Genomic DNA, 20,665 nt, shown 5'->3' on the forward strand with positions numbered 1-20,665 from the left:
CTGATTCGGCCATTGACGTTGCATGTTTATTGACTGCCCCAACTTAGTTTGTTGGCTTTGTACAAACAATTTGTTGCTGAGTAATAATTTTTTACAGCAGCCGTTACTGATTTTTGTTGAACTAGTGCTGCATGGCTTTCAGCCTTTTATACTCAATGTGCTCAACGTAGTTAATGCGGCCTATTTCAATGCGGCCTATTATTGTTACCAGCATGCAGAGGTTGATTATCATTTATTGCTTTAGTTCATTATAGCTTCACACTCCTGCTTATGATGCATACGTGGATACTCGAAACTTGATTACTCGTTTAAAGTGTGGTCCTGAGCGCTTTTTTCGTTTTAGGTTTTGCACCTTTGCGAGGCAGCGATCATTTGTAAAAATGCAAAACCAAATGTTTTTGTTTGACTCGAATCACAGATCACATGAAAAACAATAACTTCCCAAAAGCAACTCTAAACGTGTTCTTTGCTGCTAGCCTAACTAAACCGATCTCCATGATAAAATTGACAACAGCAGTGGTTAAATCATGTGCGGTAAAATGTGTTTCTTATACAAGATCTTAATTTGTTGTTTTTAACATTTCTTGGTCAAACATTGATTTTTTTGTTCAAATGTAACTAAATGTGCAATATGTGTTTGTTAAAATGGTAAAGCTGTTTTGTGTTGTTTAAATTTTGCACAAACAATCATAAAACACTTGTATAACCTAAAAGGCGTGTATGATAAGCTTCACAACATAAAATACGGCGTTGGAAGGGCAAAATTTGGACGTGCTTCCAAAGGTAATATGGGAATTATGTTTCTAGTTTGAAGACTGAAAATCCGTTTCAAAGTGCTAAATACAAACGTAAAATGAACTAAATAAAACATGCAAGACGTAAAAAGGCAAAACGCAATGGTCAAATTTGACAAAATTACGTTATGGTTTCGTATGTATGGTAAAAGAGATTCTTCACACTTCATACGTTGCAAATATTAATTATTTGTTTCTATCCCCACCAGTGGTCTATGTGGCTATAGTTTGAATGTCAGTTGTACATAGCTTTTGTTTGTGTTCATATCGTGGTCGTATATTCAAAAACCACATTTTCCTTTTCATTCTTACTGTTCTTTGCACCAACTTTACTGCATTTGTTTTGAATCGACGTCGACTAACTAGGCAATCAAAGCGAGCGAGTTTGCGCAAAGTCTGACGTCAACTTTATGCAATCAATACATCCCTGGCACAAAGGTTGGTCAGAGCGCGAATGTGTAACAATGCGCAAACACAACTCCTAAAATTCCTAACTTAATGTACGTGTGTACTGGAAGGTGTATTTTTAAAATTATGCCGTCAAGCTCTACACACCATTCGGGGTAATTCGTTTTTTTTAACACATTTGTCGTTCATTTGGTGTAATGTTAAGCATAATACTAGTTGTTTTCAGGAACGTATATTTTTGCTGACATTTCTCTCACCAGAACGGTAGGGCCGCGAGTAATGAATAATATATTGCGAGCACACGGGCAAAATTGTGCATAACTAATATCCAATTGTTGGTGGGGAAGTTGGACGCAATAAACGGCAGAAAACGGGGCTGAGGCCTTTGTCATCTATGTGATTTTGAACCTTCGCATTTGAGTTCATACATTAACTTTCAAAGACCAACCTCTTCAACCTATTGAGTTCCTGTTTCAAAATTTGGGCATCTTCCCAATTAATGCGGTGATCAAATTCCAAAAAACTTGTTCGCAAAATGCAGACTTTTTAGCTTCGATATTCTTGACAGCCACTTCCTGTTCTTTGAGGCGTGAATTTAGATTCCGTTTGGTTTGGTCAATGTACACCATATCGCAAACACGGCAAGGCACCTGGTAAATAACTGCTGTACGATGTTGTGGTATCTTTTTGTTTTGGTAGCATTTGGCCAATTGTTTCAAGAGGTTTCATTGCCACGTTTACCCCAGCATCGTTCAATATAAAACCTCGATAAAGACTTAACGCGGGTTTAAGGATAGACTTGTTACACGCCTCTAAATTTTACAGCTGGCTGTGTGCAGTTAATCAACGCCACCACGAGACAAGGCCACTCGTACCAACCAACATTTACGTCATAAGGCACTTTGAGTTAGCGGAATCGAAACAAATGCGAGCATTTAGGGTTGTCGCTAATCAATAAAGACCGCATTTGGTCACGGGGCAGACATTTGTGGGTACAAAGGTGTAGTAAATGGCCTTCGTAACCTGCTTAGCAACACCGTGCTTATGTTGGTAAACTTGCGTATAGCGTATAGATCGTGATAAAGATCAGCCTCGTCTGGATCTCTGATGATTAGTTGATTGAAGCTATACGTTGTAGTGATATAACTTCTGTTGGTATTGAATGAACTTATTTGCACGGCAATGTCTCTAGGCAAAACACCTTCGATGAACTCTTCTCTAGGGGGGAGTTCGAAATAGTCTACTAGATCAAAGAATCTAGCGCACCAGTCTCTGTATACGTTTCTGTAGAAAACCAGCGGACGGCGCGGTGGCACGCCAAGCGGTATTAAGTGTGGCAGGTAAAGACTACCTGTACTTTCGTCCTCACTTTCAGACTGTACCTCGTCAATCAATGTCATGAGTCTCGACAAACAAGGGTTTTGTACCTCAAATTTGTTTATTATTATTCACATAGAATGTCTTATTCAAATAGACTTATTCAAATAGAATGTTTGGGAAACAAAAACATATCGTTAGAAATTAATAGTAATAACGTTTACATATAAATTAAAGTTTAACTAGCAACCAACACATTATTTCAATGCAAGTAATTAAACAGTAAGTCAAAGAGTTAACTGCGGTAGGACTAAAACTGCTATGAGCCATTACATCAGCGGTACGTTTTATAAATTCATAGCACGTGACATTAACTGTACAACTATGCCTTTGCCGTTGGCGCTTGCACATTTTCTCACACACAAAACAGCGCCAAATTTACCACACAATACCAAAACATACGATTAAAGCGGGTAAACACCAGATAGCAAGGTCGAACAACCTCCTAATTTAACTGTAACAGGGAATATTATCAACTCGAGCATTTTAGCAAGTAAAACCAGCTAATTTGGTAAATAACTATTGCAAGGTTTGCACAAATTATGACGTAATCGCTACACATTTTTACTCAACAACTCGGATTTAGCAATTAACTACAAGCAAAGATTTTATTATGTTTATATATTATAGTGAGGACGCAGAAATATATGCCCCAAGGCAAATATCTGGGAATTTAAGTTTCAACAAATCTTACATACTTAATTATTTTACGACAAACGCAGAAGCACATAGACATCAGATTGTAGCTAAGCATGGTTGACAACACATGTGCAAAAATTATAGAAAATTTATTATTAAACACAAGAAACAGCTCATTTTTTTATAATGTCGTTGCTTGGTAGCAGATCATTGGAAGTTTGAATAAGTGTCAAAATCAGACAGATATTGCATCACGACCGAGTAGCAGTATTTGTAGAGTTCCTTAACAACATAAACTTAAGTTAAAAAAATGGTCACTTATCTCGCACCTAAACCTTAAGAAAAACATTACCTTGTTGTCGATCATATTTGGTCTCATATCTCTCAGATCTTTCACAGTTCGGAATACATCTACCCGTTTTTGTGCCTTCAAACGTTCGAGAATGTTCACCAGAGCGATGAATGTTCCAGTTCTTGTTGATCCGTTGCTGGAAAAATATCAATCTTATTTTTTTAATACTATTTGTCCTGCCAACATATTTATGTGTTTTACAACTTTTCTTCAGTTTTCCACTTTTGTACATTGACATAATAAATTGTAGCGAATCTCCTTGTTTTGTTATAAATTTAAACAAAATGTTACCTGCAGACTACCAACACATAAGGGCAATTCTGCTTGGACTTCAGCCGTTGCATTTCCTCAATAATTTTGATGAAATCCATTTCTTTCAGGGGTCGTTCCACGTCACTCCATCCCTTTACTTGCATAAGCATCAATTGAATATCAGTCTGAAAACAGGTGAAACTATGTTTGATTATGCAACGTGTTAAATCCGGTCTTGAAAACCAAAAAAAAACCACGTGGTTTTCATTCAATTGCTATGTTGTGCTATTTGTTTCTGGGCGTTTTCATGTTCTAATACATTATTTAATGCCAAATGGTTTACACACATTTGACCACAACTAAAATTGTTAATTTATGAGTAATATTATTTCAAAGTTTTAAACTTACAAAGGTCTTGGTTGCAGACCAGACGTTGACAGTTATCAGATTGTGAACGTTGAATTTATTCACATCACATACAGATACCGAAATGTCTTTATATTGTAAAGCTGCATTCATTGGAATCTAAATAAAATTTAATGTTTTATTACGTAATGAAACTTTGCTTAAAAAAAAAACGAATTTACATCAATGATATTCTCCAAATCAATGACAACCATAGCTTTCTTCTCCACAATCATCTTCCAAATATTTTCCCTTTCTCCAGCAGCAGGATTTTTTGCAGCGATAAAAAATTCTGAAGAACCTTGTTCCTATATTCAAAACTAGATTAAAGTGGATCAAAGAAAAGTTAGTTCACGAAAAAATGTTTTGTCACAAACACAAAGATCATTTACATTCAGACGTGTAAAGCAAATACATTTTTGACATTTTACATGAACGGTTTGTCAATGATGTCTGTGCGTAAAAGCGTTTATGCAAGCACTTAAAACCTATTCGACTTTACTGCAAAACACATTAGTACATGCGCCAACAATTGCAATTGAAATCGCGATGTTAAGGAATTGCGTAGTTTATAAAATCACCTGAATATACGAAGCATCCACCTGCTGTATAATCACAAGTTTCTTGTTCCAAATTTTTACTGCCGTGTTCTTATCTGAACAGAATATTTAATATGGTTCAAGATCAATATTTCTATATTGTGAGAAATTCACTTACATGTTCTCAGCTGTGGGTGATTTTCCTGCCATTCCTCACCGAATCGCCACACAATGTTTTGAATTCTAGCTCTTGCACTTCTTTGCTGTAAAACATAAGTTTGTACGCGTGCTTACATCATTTCCAACCTAGTTGTTAAAAGCGGTTTGAACAATAATCTCAACAAAGTGACTACCATTGTGTAACACCAACAAAATTCGTGCACTGGAAAAAAGGTCATGTAATTTGATTAACGAAAACAAAACGAGTTACATTTTACTTGAGTTCATCGATTGTAGTTCTTGCACATCTCTATCGGTTTCTGTTAAATTCTCACGCTCCGTAAGAAGTTTGTAGACGTACATGTATTGTTTCTGCAATAATGCGAATTAAAAAAACACATCTACAATTAACAATGTGTTTCTGGTCTTAGGTACACTTTATGACCCTCTTCTTGCAAAAGTAACATGTGTTTTTTTACCAAATATATTCGTGTGGTTTTCCATTAATTAGTTTAGTTAACGTTTGCAGCACATTACCGAGTTTTGAATCATGTCTGTTCGATTTTCTCTCATTCTTAACACAGTTTGCGGAACATCAACTGTTCCTTTGTCGTCAAGTTCATGAAACAAAGTGTCCATCGCTATGTAAGTACCGGTGCGTCCCACTCCAGCACTGCATTCCAACCTTAGCTTTATTGAGTGATCAAACTAACACAGGGTTGATAAAGTCACCTGCAGTGCACAATGATTGGAGCATTTGTGTTTTGCAAATCATCGACCATGTTACGTAGGTGGATCATGTTGGATGTAGTTACTGGAATCCCATGATCGGGCCAAGTTGTAAACTGCAACTGTGTTATTGTTCTTTGTTCCTGAGAAACAAAACAAGTAATTGAACCAATTATTACGTAATTTTTACATCAAAGGAACGTGACACCCACATGTCGTGCAACATTGTGCGAGTCAAAAAACGTTACGCAACGAAAGTTTAGCAAGACAAATACTACTTTGTTAGTGGTTTACATTTTTTGCCATTTAGCACATACTCTGTTTGAGGATAATTCGAACTGTCGATATATGATTCCACCTAGACTTGTTTCATGTTGTGTTCGAACTTCCAAATTCGACGACAATTTGATTTTGGACTCAAGTTCAGGCCAGTATTTTTCACATTTTGTCTGCATTTCAAAACGATTTAGTTATCTCTAGACAAACAAAATACCTGTTTTCCATTAAATCGTTGGAAGAATTGATTTTGTCAATCAATGTATAATTGCCATAATGTAAACAACCAAACCCAACTCTTCCTTTTTCCACCAAGCCAGTAAGCATTACGATGATGTTGGAGTTTTCCTGCCAAACCATCAACCAGAAATCGTTGATTGTCTCCTTCTTTGGACCCTGAGTGGCGATGAACTTCCTCTCGTTATCGTAACCCGGTATATAAGCGGCGTTGATGTAATCAAAACCACTCGAGCATGATCGTCTGTGAAACAATGACACGAAAAAAATGTTTAACCTTGTTAATCTAACTACTTCACATTTTGTGTTTCAGAAGTGTTACAACAAATATCCAGCGTAGTAATTAGGGTAAAAGTTGACTAATACTAGTCAAATAACAATACCTCTTTTTGTTAGTAACTATTACAATCAATAAAAATAAAACAAAGTCTGCTCAAATTTTACCGTGGATGTGAATTCTGTTATGACGCGAAAAAAAATGTACAACAACTATGCCAATTATAAATAAAAGGATTTCTAATACTTACAAGGATAAATATTCTTGTAGCGGTTTCTGACAGCATTTTGCGGTAATTGTGACACGTCCCTTGTTCTCTCGTTGTTTTTACTTTGGTTTTCGACTTCCTGAAAAATGGTCAAAACCAATGAAAGGAGTGTTAAAGGTTAAAGGTTTTTTTCTTGAATTGCTCGGAAATAAATGTTTAATATAGTTTTCTCTAACCTTAAATTCGTTGACAAATAGAAGTCCTGACTCAACATTTTGCTTGAACACCTCAAACAATTTGGTGATTCTGCAGTTTTTTGAGGGGACAACAGAAGAAGATAGATTTTCGTATATCACGGGTCCTGTTAAAACCATGATGTACATTTCAGCATGGCTCTATGGTATTGTTTTTATCAATTTTGTGAAACCTTATTAGTTAGTTAGCAATTTCGATAGTGAAAGTTACCTGCGGGTGACATTTGCGATGAAAATTCTACTTGTGAAGGCTGATCTTTATTATTTCTGCAAACACAGAATAGCTTATTTGATTTTGTTTAGAAACCTGCTTAGTGTGCCTTCTATTCAAATGTACGTGAGTGTTTAATCTTTGCTTTAATAAAATACGTTTATATTGTTAACCGTTATCTGATTTTCAGCCAATGGTCAAAACTAATGAGTGGGGATTGCCAGCAGTAGGGAAGAAATCAACTAAATGTAAATCCAAAATGTTTTGCTTTGAAAGATCAAAAACATATTCATGTTTTGTGAGCCAAATCAGTTAATGACAAACCTGTTTCGACGTTTAATCATAACCACCAGCCCAACAATGACAAGTACCAGAAGCAACAACCCGATCACAAGACCAGCAATCATTCCAATACTCGTGGCAGGATTAGTTTCGGGAAAACAGCTTTGAGGGTGATTTCCTGGAGTGGTTACTGTCAGATTAGATGTGATGTTTGTGTTGATTGAACCAGTGACAATCACTGTGATCTGTGAGACAAAAATTCTTTTAGTTTGAGAGTTTTAACAAAACGATTTTTAACATTTTTTTCTGTTTGTTTTTACTTAGCCAAAAAATGGAAAAAAAGGTCCTTACCAATATTTCATACAAAGTAGAGTGATGGAGATTTTCTATTATAGTTGATTTAAGAAAATAAGGGACAGATATTGTTTGATTAAAGCCATGGACATCAATTTGAACCTGTATGTAATTTAAAGCAATGAAGAGTAAAGTTCTTTTCAGCACATTGATGCACTTCTAGGTACGTTTAACAAAATTAAAGACTCAAATATAAACAACAACAACGAAGAGCTAGTGTTATACCTGCGCTAACAGATCGTTGTTTTTGATGAATTGATCAAGTCCAGTCCAACTGAGAAGCACAGTTGAAGCGTTGCATGAAAATGTCCCTGCAGTCGCGTTTACTGCAACAAAATATTTACTGTTTTTGTTTTACAAAACTTGTAGTAATTCAATAAAGATTGCAGGCGTTTCAAAAATTGTGTTTGTTAATCACTTGTCTGCACTCCATATTTTGGTTTAAATTATACGCAAAATATTACCTTCGGGATAGCAGCTTGGAGGGGGATTGCCCGGAGTTGTTACTGTCAGATTGGATGCGATGTTTGTGTTGATTGAACCAGTGATTATTACTGTGACCTGAAATCACAAACATACGTTTTGGTTACGCGAATGTTAGGACAAGTTTATTAACGTTATTTGTTTCTGGTAAACCATTGCTTGTTCAATTGACAGCAAGAAAAGCATTAGTCTTTTACCTCAACGAGATACGATGTTGAGTGAGTGAGATCTTCTATTGTCATGGAGTATTCAAAATACGGAACAGAGACTGTTTGGTCTAAACCCTCGAATTGAATTTTAACCTGTATGTGTATTGGTTCAAATAATCGTTTAGCAACATACAAAATTGATTTGAACCTGCGCTGCTAGTTTGTTTTCGTCGATGAATTGATCAAGCCCAGTCCAACTGACAAGCACAGTGGAAGCGTTGCATGGAAATGTCTCTGCAGTCGTAATCACTGCAATACAAATAGGAAAGAAACGCTGTTTCTGGTTATTAACGTTTGTGTTTGCTAATATAGTTTGCTCGCTAATTCGGAGTTATGGTTGCAAAACACTGGTATGTTTTTCTAATCATGTTTGTTTTCCATAACTTCGGTGCAACACTAACCCAATTTAAATTTATTTTCACCTTTAGGGTAACAGCTTTGAGGGGGATTACCCGGAGTAGTTACCACCAAATTGGATGTGATGTTTGTGTTGATTAAACCAGTGACAATGACCGTGACCTGAAAAAAACATTGCGATGAAACAGTTTAAACCTGTAGTTTTGTAAATAGAAGGTGTCCTACAAGTAATTGTTGAATTAACTCAAATAAGAAAAACATGTTTTCACCTGAATTTCATACAATGTTGAATAATCAAGATTTTCTATTGAAGTCGAATTGTCAGAATATGGAACAGAGATATTCTCACTTAAACCCTCGACTTGAATCATCACCTGTATATAGTTTCGATTTAATTACCGGTTTAACTTACGTAAATGAAAACCAAACAACACAACGTTTCACACAAACTCGGTTTAAACCTGCGCTGTTAGTTCGTTTTCGTTGATGAATTGATCAAGCCCAGTCCAACTGATAAGCACAGTTGAAGCGTTGCAAGTAAATGTCTTCGCAGTCGTGATTACTGGAATAATTGTTGTTAAGATTTGAAATACAAATTTTATACGTAGCACGTATACTTACCTGAAGGATAACAACTCGATGGTGGGTTTCCATAAGTTGTTACTGTTTTTGATGTTGAGACGTTAGTGTTCAAGCATCCGGTAAGCATTGTAGTGGTCTGTTAATAAATATTAAGTTATGAAATAGCATAACATTTAAACCAGTTTGTTTTGGTTTCTGGTTAAGCTACGTTCGATTAACGCATTGTGAAACTGTTTTCGTATTCTTTGTTTTGTTAGGTAAATTAGAAAACTATGTTGTAGTCAAATAACCTGATTCATATTTAGGTACACTATTCACGGTTTTGAATAATCTCTGCAAAAAAATCAGATCCAGTATTTGCGTATAATTTCTGACTACCTGATGACAACAACAGCACTTGTAGAAACGCAGTCATGTTTTATACGCAAATACTGGTTCTGATTGTTTTTGCTTTGGTTCATGGTGTTATTGAGCTAGCCATTCAAACTCAACAAATAAATTCAAAATACTGATATTCAAACACCTCAAAAGTATATTGTGTCGAAAAACATAGGTTTCCAATTGTTGTCGATAGATCCACATACGGTGTCACTATTCTTCTGTTCAGCTCCAAAACATGAATCTCAACCTAAATAAACCAGTAGTCAAAAACTGAAAATCCCAGACATATGAAACCATTTTGCGACACGCTACCCAACATCCATCAGTGCCCACAGCGCTATTAACCACATACTAAGTGTTTACTAATGGTATCGGCCTCCCTCAACGTTTCCGCACACAGGTTCTTTTAGAGTTTTCGATCTGGGTGACAAAACCTACGTAATGCAATAGGCAAAGCTAAACGTCTTGAACAAAGCGCAACTTGACATTCACCGCCCTGATGTAGAAGGCCAGAAAATTGTCGCATAAACGGACCCATCGCAATAAACGTCCGCCGTGGGGACTCTTTATCCGCTCTATAGGCAGCGATGTGTGCCTTTCTCTAGCGTTCTCTTCATGTCGTTTTGGTCGCGCGTTGGGATTCATACTTGTTTAGTCTCTGCGAATAAAGCAGCCTGAGTGGTATATTAAACATTACCTCTGCTAGTAGATTATTGTCTTCGATGATCTGATCAAGTCCAGTCCAACTGATTACCACAGTTGAAGCATTGCATACAGTTTTCTCCACAGTGGCTTTCACTAAAAATAAATTATACGGGTAAGATTCCGGTACGGAAAAAAGCAAATTTAATTACTCACATTTCACTTGACAAGCGTAGTAAGCCGTTTCCCCACTGCATTTCAAGCTTGACCGTTCCCATCCGATCCCATAATGTAACACTCCCTGCTGGCAAGTTGTAACGCTGGAAACAGGAAAGTTTGTCGGAGATCCATCGCTCTTATACCAAAATTCCAACAGCGTGTTGTAACGAACTCCGATAAAAACGTTAATATCTAGAACACATTTGCAAATACTATCTATAAAGCGAGTCTGCCTTTTGTTGTTTTGAAGACCAAACGCTTACGTGGTGCAAGAAACGATCCTTCATATACGTCGAATTTCCCAAACGGTTCATTGGCACTTCGCAACTTGCTTGAAATATTTTCTTTTCCTTTCCTTCTGTAGTTAAATATTTCTTTTTGATGTTTGCTTGTGTCATTGTCGGAAAACAAGGAATACCGAAATGTCCATCCTGACCCTTTGTGAAAAGATGTTTGTTTGATTTGCAAAGAATTTAAGTGTAAGTTGAAACGTGATGATGAACAACGAAAACTGGTTGTAGCGCTGCTTACTTGCGCGAGCCAAAACATAGAATTCCTACAACACAATGAAACAAGACGTTGCAAATAAAAAAGTGTACGAGACATATTCTGAGTTTCGGTTACAGAAAAATATTTGAAGCAAAACACCACGTTGTAAGGTGTTAAAAATGCAATTTATAATTAGTTGTTTGAGAAATTGTGTATTCTTCCTTGTTTCGGTGCTGTTATTTAATATAACCGGATGTTTTTGTAATTGTTGTGCTAGTTTAAACGTAACATTTTAGCAACAAAACAAAAAAATTAACATCTGAAAACGTAATTTAGGCAGAAATGCTTTTGCTCTGTCAAAATCACTGAATAATGTAAAGCTTAAACCTGGAACTGAACAATTTGTTCCGATGGTCACATACCACCTCTCCGACGTCGTTCCTGTTCCATAATCGCAGAAGTAAATAGTTGAACCCATGTTTTGAGGATTGCTGTTGAACAAAACCAATATTTAATGGTTACGAATTTGATTCCGTTCAAAGCTGTTACCTCCTATACAAGTCAAAATACCACAAATGTTCAAGAGATTTTGTACTAGTCCAACCCACTTCAGTCCAACAATACGAGTATTTGTATCGTTGTGTATTTTTTTTTCTTCGATAAAAGATAAAAACCCGCTGCAAATCTTAAATAATTTACGATTACATCACAATGTCTTTTCTTCAGAAACGAAAGATGCATCCATGTAAACAATGAAACTGAAGGTTGTTTGTGCAACAACGATAAAAATCCTTTTATGTTAATAGATTTTTGTTAATAGGTTAATATTTTTATGTCAATAGTTTGTATTTAAAGTATGCGGAGTAAATTGCCATGTTCCTAATGATATTCCTTTTACATTCAAGCAAACCTGATATGTATTTGTCTGTCATGAGTTGAGTGAGAGTTGTGTTGATCTGTGGGTCATCATTCATTGCAAGATTGCCACCCAGCAAAGAACATTTCTCCTGCGCAGTGTTTGCATCCACAAGATCGTCAGATAATATCAACACACTGTCCTTCACTGCTTGCATGGTTTTGACACAACCTGGCAAAGAAATGGATTAATATTGTAGCATTTCTGTGATGGTTTTGTTGCAACCTGACAAACAAGTTGGGGATTGCAAGTGTGTTTCTGAAATATTTTACAATATAATACATCTTACTTGTTTGATTTGATGACCATTGTGCTGACGACCACAGCATAATGAAAAACGCCAGAGTCCTTTTAATCATATTTAAAATGTTCTGTGCTACCAAGTTATATTTTATTTATGCAACAAACGTCTTACTGAAACAAATGGTCTTAGTTAACTTTAGAAAAACAGAACATAAGAGACAATTGCACTTCCCACATATCATCGTTCTTCCCACATGGCAACTAGAACTAAACTGAAAATTACGATTCGCTTCAAAACACTTCATTGCTTCGCGTCGAAATGAAACGTTAGTTATTTTTCCATTTTTGATTTTGGAAGCATCTGATGCAAATTAATTGTCCTGTTTTAATGGTCTACAGTCTACACCTTCATGGTGCTCGTTATTTGCGAAATCCACCTGGCAAACCAAATCTAAATGAATATGAAAACCTCGATTTCACAGTCCACGGAACCGTTGCACCTACGGAAACGAAAGTAGTTTGGCATTTTCCGATGTTCGCATTGACGTTGACTGTTTACCGACTCGTTCAATTACGTGTGATCCACCGCAAGCATTGTGTTGGCGAGGCGTAAATGTTTACTAAGGCTAAAAATAACGTGTTCGTTTCACTTTACGACCTAAAAGCTCATCGTATATTGTGTGTTCAGGCTAACGTTTATTTCGTTATTCATTGGCATCAGATAAACAATCGTAAAAGCAAGTCTGCACACGAAAGATTTTACTTTCTTTTGTTGGATGTCTACGAACATCATGTACGAAGTAAAATGGATTAAAAAAATGTTTCGATTCGTATTTTTTTTTCAAAATGCGAATCAAACATTTGAACGTCTACTTGAGCCGCTTTAATAAACAAGTACAAGCCAGTATGCTTGATTATTAAAACACATTTTTCTTCACAAATATACAAACTCAGGCTTGTGGTATTTGCTGTTTAGCAGAGACTAGACTCATGGTTTGAGAACAAGAAAAGAGTGTAATCTTGTCTGTTGCCTTTGCAAAAACACTGCTAAATCTTGCACAATTGTTTTTATTTATGATGGTAATTCATATGTTATGTTGATGAGCAAAAACAACTTTCGCCCTACAGCCATTTTACACCTGTTGTGACTTCTTACACCGCACCGCTGCATCTATGGATACGCAAGTGGTTTTACGATTGGGCCATTGACGTTCCCTGTTTATTGACTGTTTATTGACTGCTTAAACTTCGTCTGTCGTCTTTGTACAAACGCTTTGTTGCGGGAGTGTAAGTCATTACAGAACTAGTGCTGACTGCTCAGTTCTGTTTGTGAAGTTTAGCTTATCTTTTAGCCGTCTTCACTAGCACGGACAAAGCAATGGTACAACTTGTCACAAACTACAAATCAAATATGTACACTTAATATATAACGGAAGTCTACGAGTGTCACGTTCACGAAAAACACACGTCGGTTACTTTGTTTATTCAGGTAGAATTATCACAAGTGTACCAATTCCAGTTGCGACCTACATTTACGGCCTTATCAGAGTAACTGGTGATTCAGATTGCATTGGCTTTCAGTCTCTTACAAACTAGAGTGTCTATAGATAATTGCAATAGCCAAAAGGGCTTATATCTTGTAATCAGTTGCACTGAGACCTTGTGGGTTGAAAATGTGTGCAATGCCTGTCTTACTTATCATTTATTTGCTTTATGCTCTTATATTGATGTCTGTTTATTGACTGCTCAAACTTAGTTTGTTGGCCTTGTACAAACGCTTTGTTGCTAATAAATCATAATAGAAGAATTTACTGATTTTGGTTAAACTGGTGCTGACTGCTCAATTGTGTTTGTGAAGTTTAGCTCATCTTTAAGCGGTCTTCACTAGCACGGACACAGCACTAGTAAAATCTGTCAATTACAAATTACAAATCAAATATTTACATACATTATATATTGGACGTCCACGAGTAATCTATTAGAAAATCTAGATATTCATTCATTCAAGTAGATGGATCACAAACTTGCAAACGCCTGTTTCGACCAACAATTTTTTTTGGTGCAACTGGTGACAAGGCATATATCGTTTTGGTTCACGTAGGCTCCGACATGGCTATTCAGCTATTTATGCTTTTTAGATATTCATGTTAGTCAATGCGGTCTGTGTCTTGTCACTAGCAGTCTGAGGTTGCTTATCATTTTTTGCTTTGGTTCTTTTATAGGTACAAACTCATAATTAAGATGTTTTTGTGGATATAGAAACTCAATTTCCCGTTTTCAGTGTTTTATCTTGTGCAACGACAACTAATAAAAATTATAATAAATTCAGCACATCACATGAAGTGCAATAACTTTCCAAGCCAGTCTTGACGGGTTCTTAGCTATTTGCCCAATTAATCCAATTTGCATGATGATATTGACAAAAACAGTTGTTAAATCTTGTGCAGTATTATGTGTTTATTTTACATGGATACTAGTTTTGTTTTTTAACACATTTCTTCGTGAAATATTTATTTTTTGTTAATATGTAACTAATCTTATCTGTCATATTTGTTTCACATGGAGAAGCTCTTTTGTATTGTTTAATAAACTTTGCACAAACAATCATCAAATACGTGTAAGACCTCAAAAGCAAGTATGATAAGCTTCACAATTAAAAGACGGGTTTACTAGGTCGATTATGATTTCATCGGTAACACGGGAATAACTTTTCTGATTCAAGTGGTGCAAACTTTTTTTATTTGGTAAAAGAAACGTGAAATGAACTAAACAAGTCATGTGCAACACATAGAGACAAATGACAATGGTCAAATTTGACAAAATTACGTTATTGTTTCGTATGTGTGGCGTTGATTTGTCTGTTCGAATTTGATAACGGTTTCGTATTCGTTAGCACCTGCGTTTCCGTTGGTAAAGGGCACTACAACTAAAGAATGAAAGGATTTAAACTGGAAATTTATTCTACATTACAATTTTCTTACCATCTACCCTTTTGTGTAGACTTTGGGCTTGTGTCGTTTGCTTTTCACGTTGTCTATTCTGATTTGTTCTGAAAAAAAAAAAACAACAACAATGATAATATTGATAAATCGATTCTGGGAATCATTCCCTGTCCTATTGCCATTGTTGCAACGATTTCCACCTTTCATATTTTATATATCACAAGTTTGGGAAATCTTTATTTCCAGGCTGAAATCAGTTGACAATTTTTTAAAAAACAAATATATTTCGCGAAAAAAGCATCTTCAGTGTCTACAGAAAGCAATAAAAGGGATTAAAATTAAAAAAGCCAATAATAGTTCTTTAACAACCACGGTCACTCCACAACTGAAAGCCTAGCAGACTAAACTAACTGTGAACACGCAATACAATGTAAGATAAGAAACGCGCGAAAGATAAAAACCGCAAAAGTGTAAAAGGCGAAGGAAAACACACGTCACTTACACCTGGGTAAATCCGTATCCGGATTACAGCAACAGTCTGAAGAGGTTGCAGCTAAAGGCGAGCTGCTCTGGGTTTTGTAAAAGAATGACCGCTGCAGTAATAGAGGAGGCAAAAGCTTGGAAGGAACAGCGCCATCAATACGCAAGGCATTCCAAGGACAGTACAAGTAAAAAAGCAAGGAAACTCGTTTGGGCCACGCAATTTCCAGCGCTACTGCGCCTCTCAGATAAAGAAAAGGTACTCAAACCCAACTGTATGGTGACTTACAAACGACCACCCTCACTCCAAGAACTGTTTTTATGCCCCAGGAAACTCGCTTTAGGGCGACTAAATCATTGCGCCCCATCAGGATGCTACCCCTGCGGGCGTTGTGCCCTGTGTGGCAACCATGGTAGCCACAAAATCGGCATGGTTAAATGTAGCGCATATCTACAAACCTCGATGCGCAGATTTAAGATCTCCCAACATCTAACATGTAGGAGTTATGGCATTTATGTCGCCACTTGCCTTTTATGCCATGAACAATATGTAGGCCAAACAAAAAATCGGTTTGCCACCCGGTGGTCGGGTCACCGCGCCATTTGGGCGAAGTTTGACACTTCGCAGCGCAATGACGGGACGGCGCTTTTGCACCACTTTAAAGACCGTCACCCCAACGAGTTTGCAAAAAAAACACCTATGGAAAGTTGTTATTGTGTCGCCTTTGTTGAACAACCACGTACTGCGGACCTGGATTTAGCCGAAGACAGATGGCTGAATAAAATTGATGCAAAAATTAACATTAAAAAAATGGTTTTACCCAGGTGTAAGTGACGTGTGTTTTCCTTCGCCTTACACTTTTGCGGTTTTTATCTTTCGCGCGTTTCTTATCTTACATTGTATTGCGTGTTCACAGTTAGTTTAGTTTGCTAGGCTTTCAGTTGTGGAGTGACCGTGTTTGTTAAAGAACTATTGGCTTTTTTAATTTTAATCCCTTTTATTGCTTTCTGTAGACACTGAAGATGCTTTTTTCGCGAAATATATTTGTTTTTTAAAAGATTGTCAACTGATTTCAGCCTGGAAATAAAGATTTCCCAAACTTGCAATGATAATATTGCTAACAATATTTCTCTGCTGAAAACACATTATTTGCTTTTTCAGATGTGTTTTGAAGTTAGATTATGAAAAGTCTAATAAACGAACCCACACTTCTGCAAGATCAAACCTAATGCATTCTTATATAAATACCGTATCTTTTGCATTTAAAGTGTAAATTCGTACCTGTGTTTACGACGTATAAAGATGATCACCAGCCCAACAATGACAAGTACCAGAAGCAACAGCCCGATCACCAGACCAGTAATCATTCCAACACTTACGGCAGGATTTGAGTTATCTCCAGGAAAACAACGTGGGTGAGGATTACCCAGTGTTGTTACTATTAGATTGGATGTGATATCTGTGTTGATTGAACCAGTGACAATTACTGTGACCTTTGATATAAAATAAGAGTGTTTGGGCGCACCAAATTATAAGAACTGTGCTTACCAGGATTTCATACAAGGTAGGGTTACATTCTTTGGTAATTATTTTACACATAGTTGTTTAGTGGCCTATCGGATTCAATTCTGCCATCAAACGAAAAGCATTGAATTCATGAATGAAATAAATGATTGTCTGTCGTTTAAAATATTTCAGGCAAAGTGGCAGGCGACCCCAATTGGACAGATATTGCATGACGACCGAGTAGCGGTATTTGTACAGTTCCTGCACAGTTTAATCAAACCTTACAATCTACGGTTTCTTGCGCAACAATACAATAGAAAAATAAAAGTGAAAGTGGTCATATGAGTCAAGCGCTCATCGTAATAAAATGATACCATATGTTACTATGTCATATGAAATGTCAAAAGCAACATGCAAAGCAAACAATATTTCAACTTTAACCTCAAACTCATTCCGCTTTATTTCACATGTAACCTAACGACATCTTTTTCACTGCTTTCTCCTAAAACAAATGAATAGGGTCAGCTTCTAAAATTGTGGTTTGTTTCAACGCTTGTTTTGCATGTTTACCTGTATATTACCCGTCTTCTTTATTGAAATTGGTCGCTGAAACAAACAAACTAAATCGATTAATTGATTGACTGGAGTTTACTTACGAGAGATCTGTGAAATGAACAACATTATTTTAGTTTGTTTTCCGCTGACATTTTATAATTAAAACGTTCAAGCAGTGATTTATTTCGCAATGTTTGGTGATTATTCTAAGCGTTTTCAGTTATTGCTCTATTCAGCGTTTTCAGTTCAGTTCAGTTGTTCGTAAACATTGTTGACATTCTACCTAGACTGGCCTTGGAAAATCTCAAACTGTGACATGCACAATCTTCGTGCGTTCCTCATTTTTATTTCAAAATGTAGTTGCTCGTAATTAAGTTGATGCAAACCGTCACAAAATCTGTAATTACTGCAACAACAATGACAACAAATTGTTATTATCTTGGAAAAAGTTACACTTTGCAAACCATTGACAAATAATGAAACAAAGTAAATACAAGCAATGCAGCTTTGGAACTTTACATAACTTAGTTTCCTAGCCATTTAACATAATGCAGTTTATTACAAGGAATAAAAATGAGCGACACTACACAGACATTTAAACTGAAAAATTAAGCGGTTACAACAAATAACAAAATAAAACAAAAATAAACTAGTTATGTTATTGTTTCGTATGTAGGGTTTTCATTTGTTGGTTTGTAGTTTTCGTACTCATGTTCATCTGTAGTCTTGTCTGTAGTGTTTCTGCAAAACAGATTGTACAACCCATTGTTAACAGTTTGAAGGTTTTAACTCATAGAATAAGTTATTGGATGAGTAATGTGCTGGGTTTAAACTTTGTACGATAAACTTGAGTTATTACGGTGCAAATTTTCCTTACCTTCGTTACTCTGATGTGGAAACTGTTCGTGAGTCTCTTGTTTTCCAGATATTCTGTGGAAACATATTTCGCTTATTATGATGCAATGTGGGAATAACGAGTGTTTAGAATCGAAAGTTAGTTGGGTGGAAGCGCAATCTGACCAAGGGTTTGTGGTTCTAATCCCTGACCGTTTCGATTTTGAACAAAGTAAAAAAAAAATAGCTCAGTTGTTGGAACAAAAATAATTAAAACAGCTGCTGTTGCATGCACCTGCGTCTTCGGCGAATAAACATGACTATTAGCCCAACAGTGACAAGTAGCAGAAGCAACAAGCCGACCACCAGACCAGCAATCATTCCAACATTCGTTGCAGGATTGGCTCCAGGAAAACAGCTTTGAGGGGGATTACCCGGAGTTGTTACTGTCAGATTGGATGTGATGTTTGTGTTGATTGAACCAGTGACAATCACAGTGACCTGCAATACAAAGATGTTTTGTTGTTGTACGTGAAAAACTATAATGGCATGTGTCAAAAACCGATGGATTATAATTCTACAAAAAGTTACTTACAACAATATGGTATGAAGTAGAAAGCTGGAGATCTTGTATTATTGTCGTGTTATCTGAATACGGGACGGAGATAGTTTGATTCAAACTCATGACAACAATCTGAACCTGAAGCAAGGTACAATTTGATTCAATAATTTATGTTTGTCGACTGGAAATCAAACCAAATCAAGACACAATATATTTTGTACATGTGCTGTTAAATTGTTGTTGTTGATGAATTGATCAAGTCCAGTCCAACTGACAAGCACAGTTGAAGCGTTGCATGCAAATGTCTCTGCGGTCGTTTTTACTGCAAAATTTTGTTTGGAAATATTTAGAAATGAAATCCAATAAGTAGCACGTTTGCTTACCTGTGACCTGAAAATATTAAACAGTAGACCTAAATAACTATGAAGCGACTGCATGTCTTCACTTCAAACATTAGATTATCAAGGTCTGGGCTTCAAAGTATTTCGGAAACTGATACGATGCTCCTGCATGTGAAAAACAAACAATTTGTACCTACTATACTGTGCTTACGGTGATGTTATAGTTAGTGGCAAAACTGAGGTTTTCAATGGTTGTCGACAGAATAGCGTATGGTGCCATGAATTTTCTGTTCATGTCCAAAACACAAATTTCAACCTAAATAAAACATTTGTTAAAATCAAGAACGAATGTAATAAACTATATATCACCTCGGCATAAAGTTTGTTGTTGCGGATGAACTGATCAAGTCCAGTCCAAGTGACCACCACAGTTGAAGGGTTGCATAGAAATGTATGCATTGTCGCTTTAACTAGAAAAAATTTGAATTATTCGTTCATAAAAAGTATATTGTCTATAAAAATATGTGAAAAACATATTTGCAAAAAAACCATTGGATCACAAAATAATGTCAAGAATACGTTTATTTGCTTTTGCTCACTTAACTGGTTACTTGAAACTACTCACGTTTCACTTGGCAAGCGTAGTAAGCCGATTCACCACTGCAGTTCATGCGTGACTGCTCCCATCCGATCCCATAATGCAACGCTCCCTGCTGGCAAGTTGTAACGTTGGAAACGGAAAAGTTTGCCGGAGATCCGTCGCCCCAGCACCAACCATTTAACGACGTGTTGTAACGAACTCCGACGAAAACGTTAATGTCTGGAAAAAAATTACCAATAGTATTTTTAAAGCGAACGGTTTTGTCGGCGTTTCCAAATGTTTGGAGACCGAACGCTCACTTGGTGCCAAGAACGATCCTTCATATCTTGTAAAAGTTTGATACGTCTCATTGACACTTCTTAACTTGTTTGAAAGTGGCTGTGTGGTGCTTCCATAGTTAAATATGTCTTTTTGATGCTTTCTTGTGTCAGTGTCAGAAAACAAGGAATATTGTAATGTCCATCCTGCAAACAATCATTATCATTTAAGGTTCAAAAAGCCTTCTTAAAACAGCTTTTGACTTGGCTAACGTAATAAAGTAAAAATTGAAATGTGTAAGTTAAAATGAG

At 36.4% G+C, this 20,665-nt stretch overlaps 3 protein-coding genes and 1 long non-coding RNA gene across 4 annotated transcripts; 1 reads left to right on the forward strand and 3 right to left on the reverse strand.

Moving 5' to 3' along the window:
* Window positions 1-3,178: 3,178 nt before the first annotated feature.
* Window positions 3,179-5,060, reverse strand: LOC145232794 (receptor-type tyrosine-protein phosphatase alpha-like). Its single transcript, XM_080097474.1, has 7 exons — window positions 4,945-5,060; window positions 4,809-4,882; window positions 4,410-4,535; window positions 4,231-4,347; window positions 3,862-4,007; window positions 3,571-3,706; window positions 3,179-3,500 (listed from the first exon to the last, which is right to left on the reverse strand). The coding sequence occupies exons 3-7, from the start codon at window positions 4,461-4,463 to the stop codon at window positions 3,426-3,428; spliced, it is 528 nt and encodes a 175-aa protein (XP_079953600.1). The 5' UTR covers window positions 4,464-4,535; window positions 4,809-4,882; window positions 4,945-5,060; the 3' UTR covers window positions 3,179-3,425.
* Window positions 5,061-5,192: 132 nt separating this feature from the next.
* LOC145207884 (tyrosine-protein phosphatase 2-like) lies at window positions 5,193-6,372 on the reverse strand. Its single transcript, XM_080078817.1, has 4 exons — window positions 5,972-6,372; window positions 5,658-5,797; window positions 5,463-5,598; window positions 5,193-5,297 (listed from the first exon to the last, which is right to left on the reverse strand). Exons 1-4 carry the CDS (start codon window positions 6,107-6,109, stop codon window positions 5,193-5,195), a joined length of 519 nt encoding a protein of 172 aa, XP_079934943.1. The 5' UTR covers window positions 6,110-6,372.
* Window positions 6,373-14,825: 8,453 nt separating this feature from the next.
* Window positions 14,826-15,738, reverse strand: LOC145232846 (uncharacterized). The gene is made up of 3 exons (XR_013860931.1): window positions 15,417-15,738; window positions 15,256-15,323; window positions 14,826-15,200 (listed from the first exon to the last, which is right to left on the reverse strand). It is a non-coding gene; the product is annotated as an uncharacterized LOC145232846 (long non-coding RNA).
* On the forward strand, window positions 15,697-19,926 carry LOC145232772 (uncharacterized). The gene is made up of 2 exons (XM_080097451.1): window positions 15,697-17,112; window positions 17,396-19,926. The coding sequence occupies exon 1, from the start codon at window positions 15,803-15,805 to the stop codon at window positions 16,529-16,531; it is 729 nt and encodes a 242-aa protein (XP_079953577.1). The 5' UTR covers window positions 15,697-15,802; the 3' UTR covers window positions 16,532-17,112; window positions 17,396-19,926.
* The last annotated feature ends 739 nt before the right edge of the window (window positions 19,927-20,665 follow it).

The sequence above is a fragment of the Phallusia mammillata genome, chromosome 1, assembly GCF_965637545.1.
Source record: "Phallusia mammillata chromosome 1, kaPhaMamm4.hap1.1, whole genome shotgun sequence".
NCBI classification, from domain to species: Eukaryota; Metazoa; Chordata; class Ascidiacea; order Phlebobranchia; family Ascidiidae; genus Phallusia; species Phallusia mammillata.

Bases quoted from the DNA above. Each gene is read 5' to 3' on its own strand.
- LOC145207884 (XM_080078817.1), bottom strand. From the start codon at position 6,109: ATGCAGACAAAATGTGAAAAATACTGGCCTGAACTTGAGTCCAAAATC. The intron at 5,798-5,971 runs GTATGTGCTAAA...TTTGTTTCTCAG, and splicing joins TCGAATTATCCTCAAACAGA to GAACAAAGAACAATAACACA. The intron at 5,298-5,462 runs GTAATGTGCTGC...GCATTATTGCAG, and splicing joins CAGACATGATTCAAAACTCG to AAACAATACATGTACGTCTA.
- LOC145232794 (XM_080097474.1), bottom strand. From the start codon at position 4,463: ATGATTGTGGAGAAGAAAGCTATGGTTGTCATTGATTTGGAGAATATC. The intron at 4,348-4,409 runs GTAAATTCGTTT...AATTTTATTTAG, and splicing joins ATTTGGAGAATATCATTGAT to ATTCCAATGAATGCAGCTTT. The intron at 3,707-3,861 runs GTAACATTTTGT...ATATTTTTCCAG, and splicing joins TATGTGTTGGTAGTCTGCAG to CAACGGATCAACAAGAACTG.
- LOC145232772 (XM_080097451.1), top strand. From the start codon at position 15,803: ATGACCGCTGCAGTAATAGAGGAGGCAAAAGCTTGGAAGGAACAGCGC.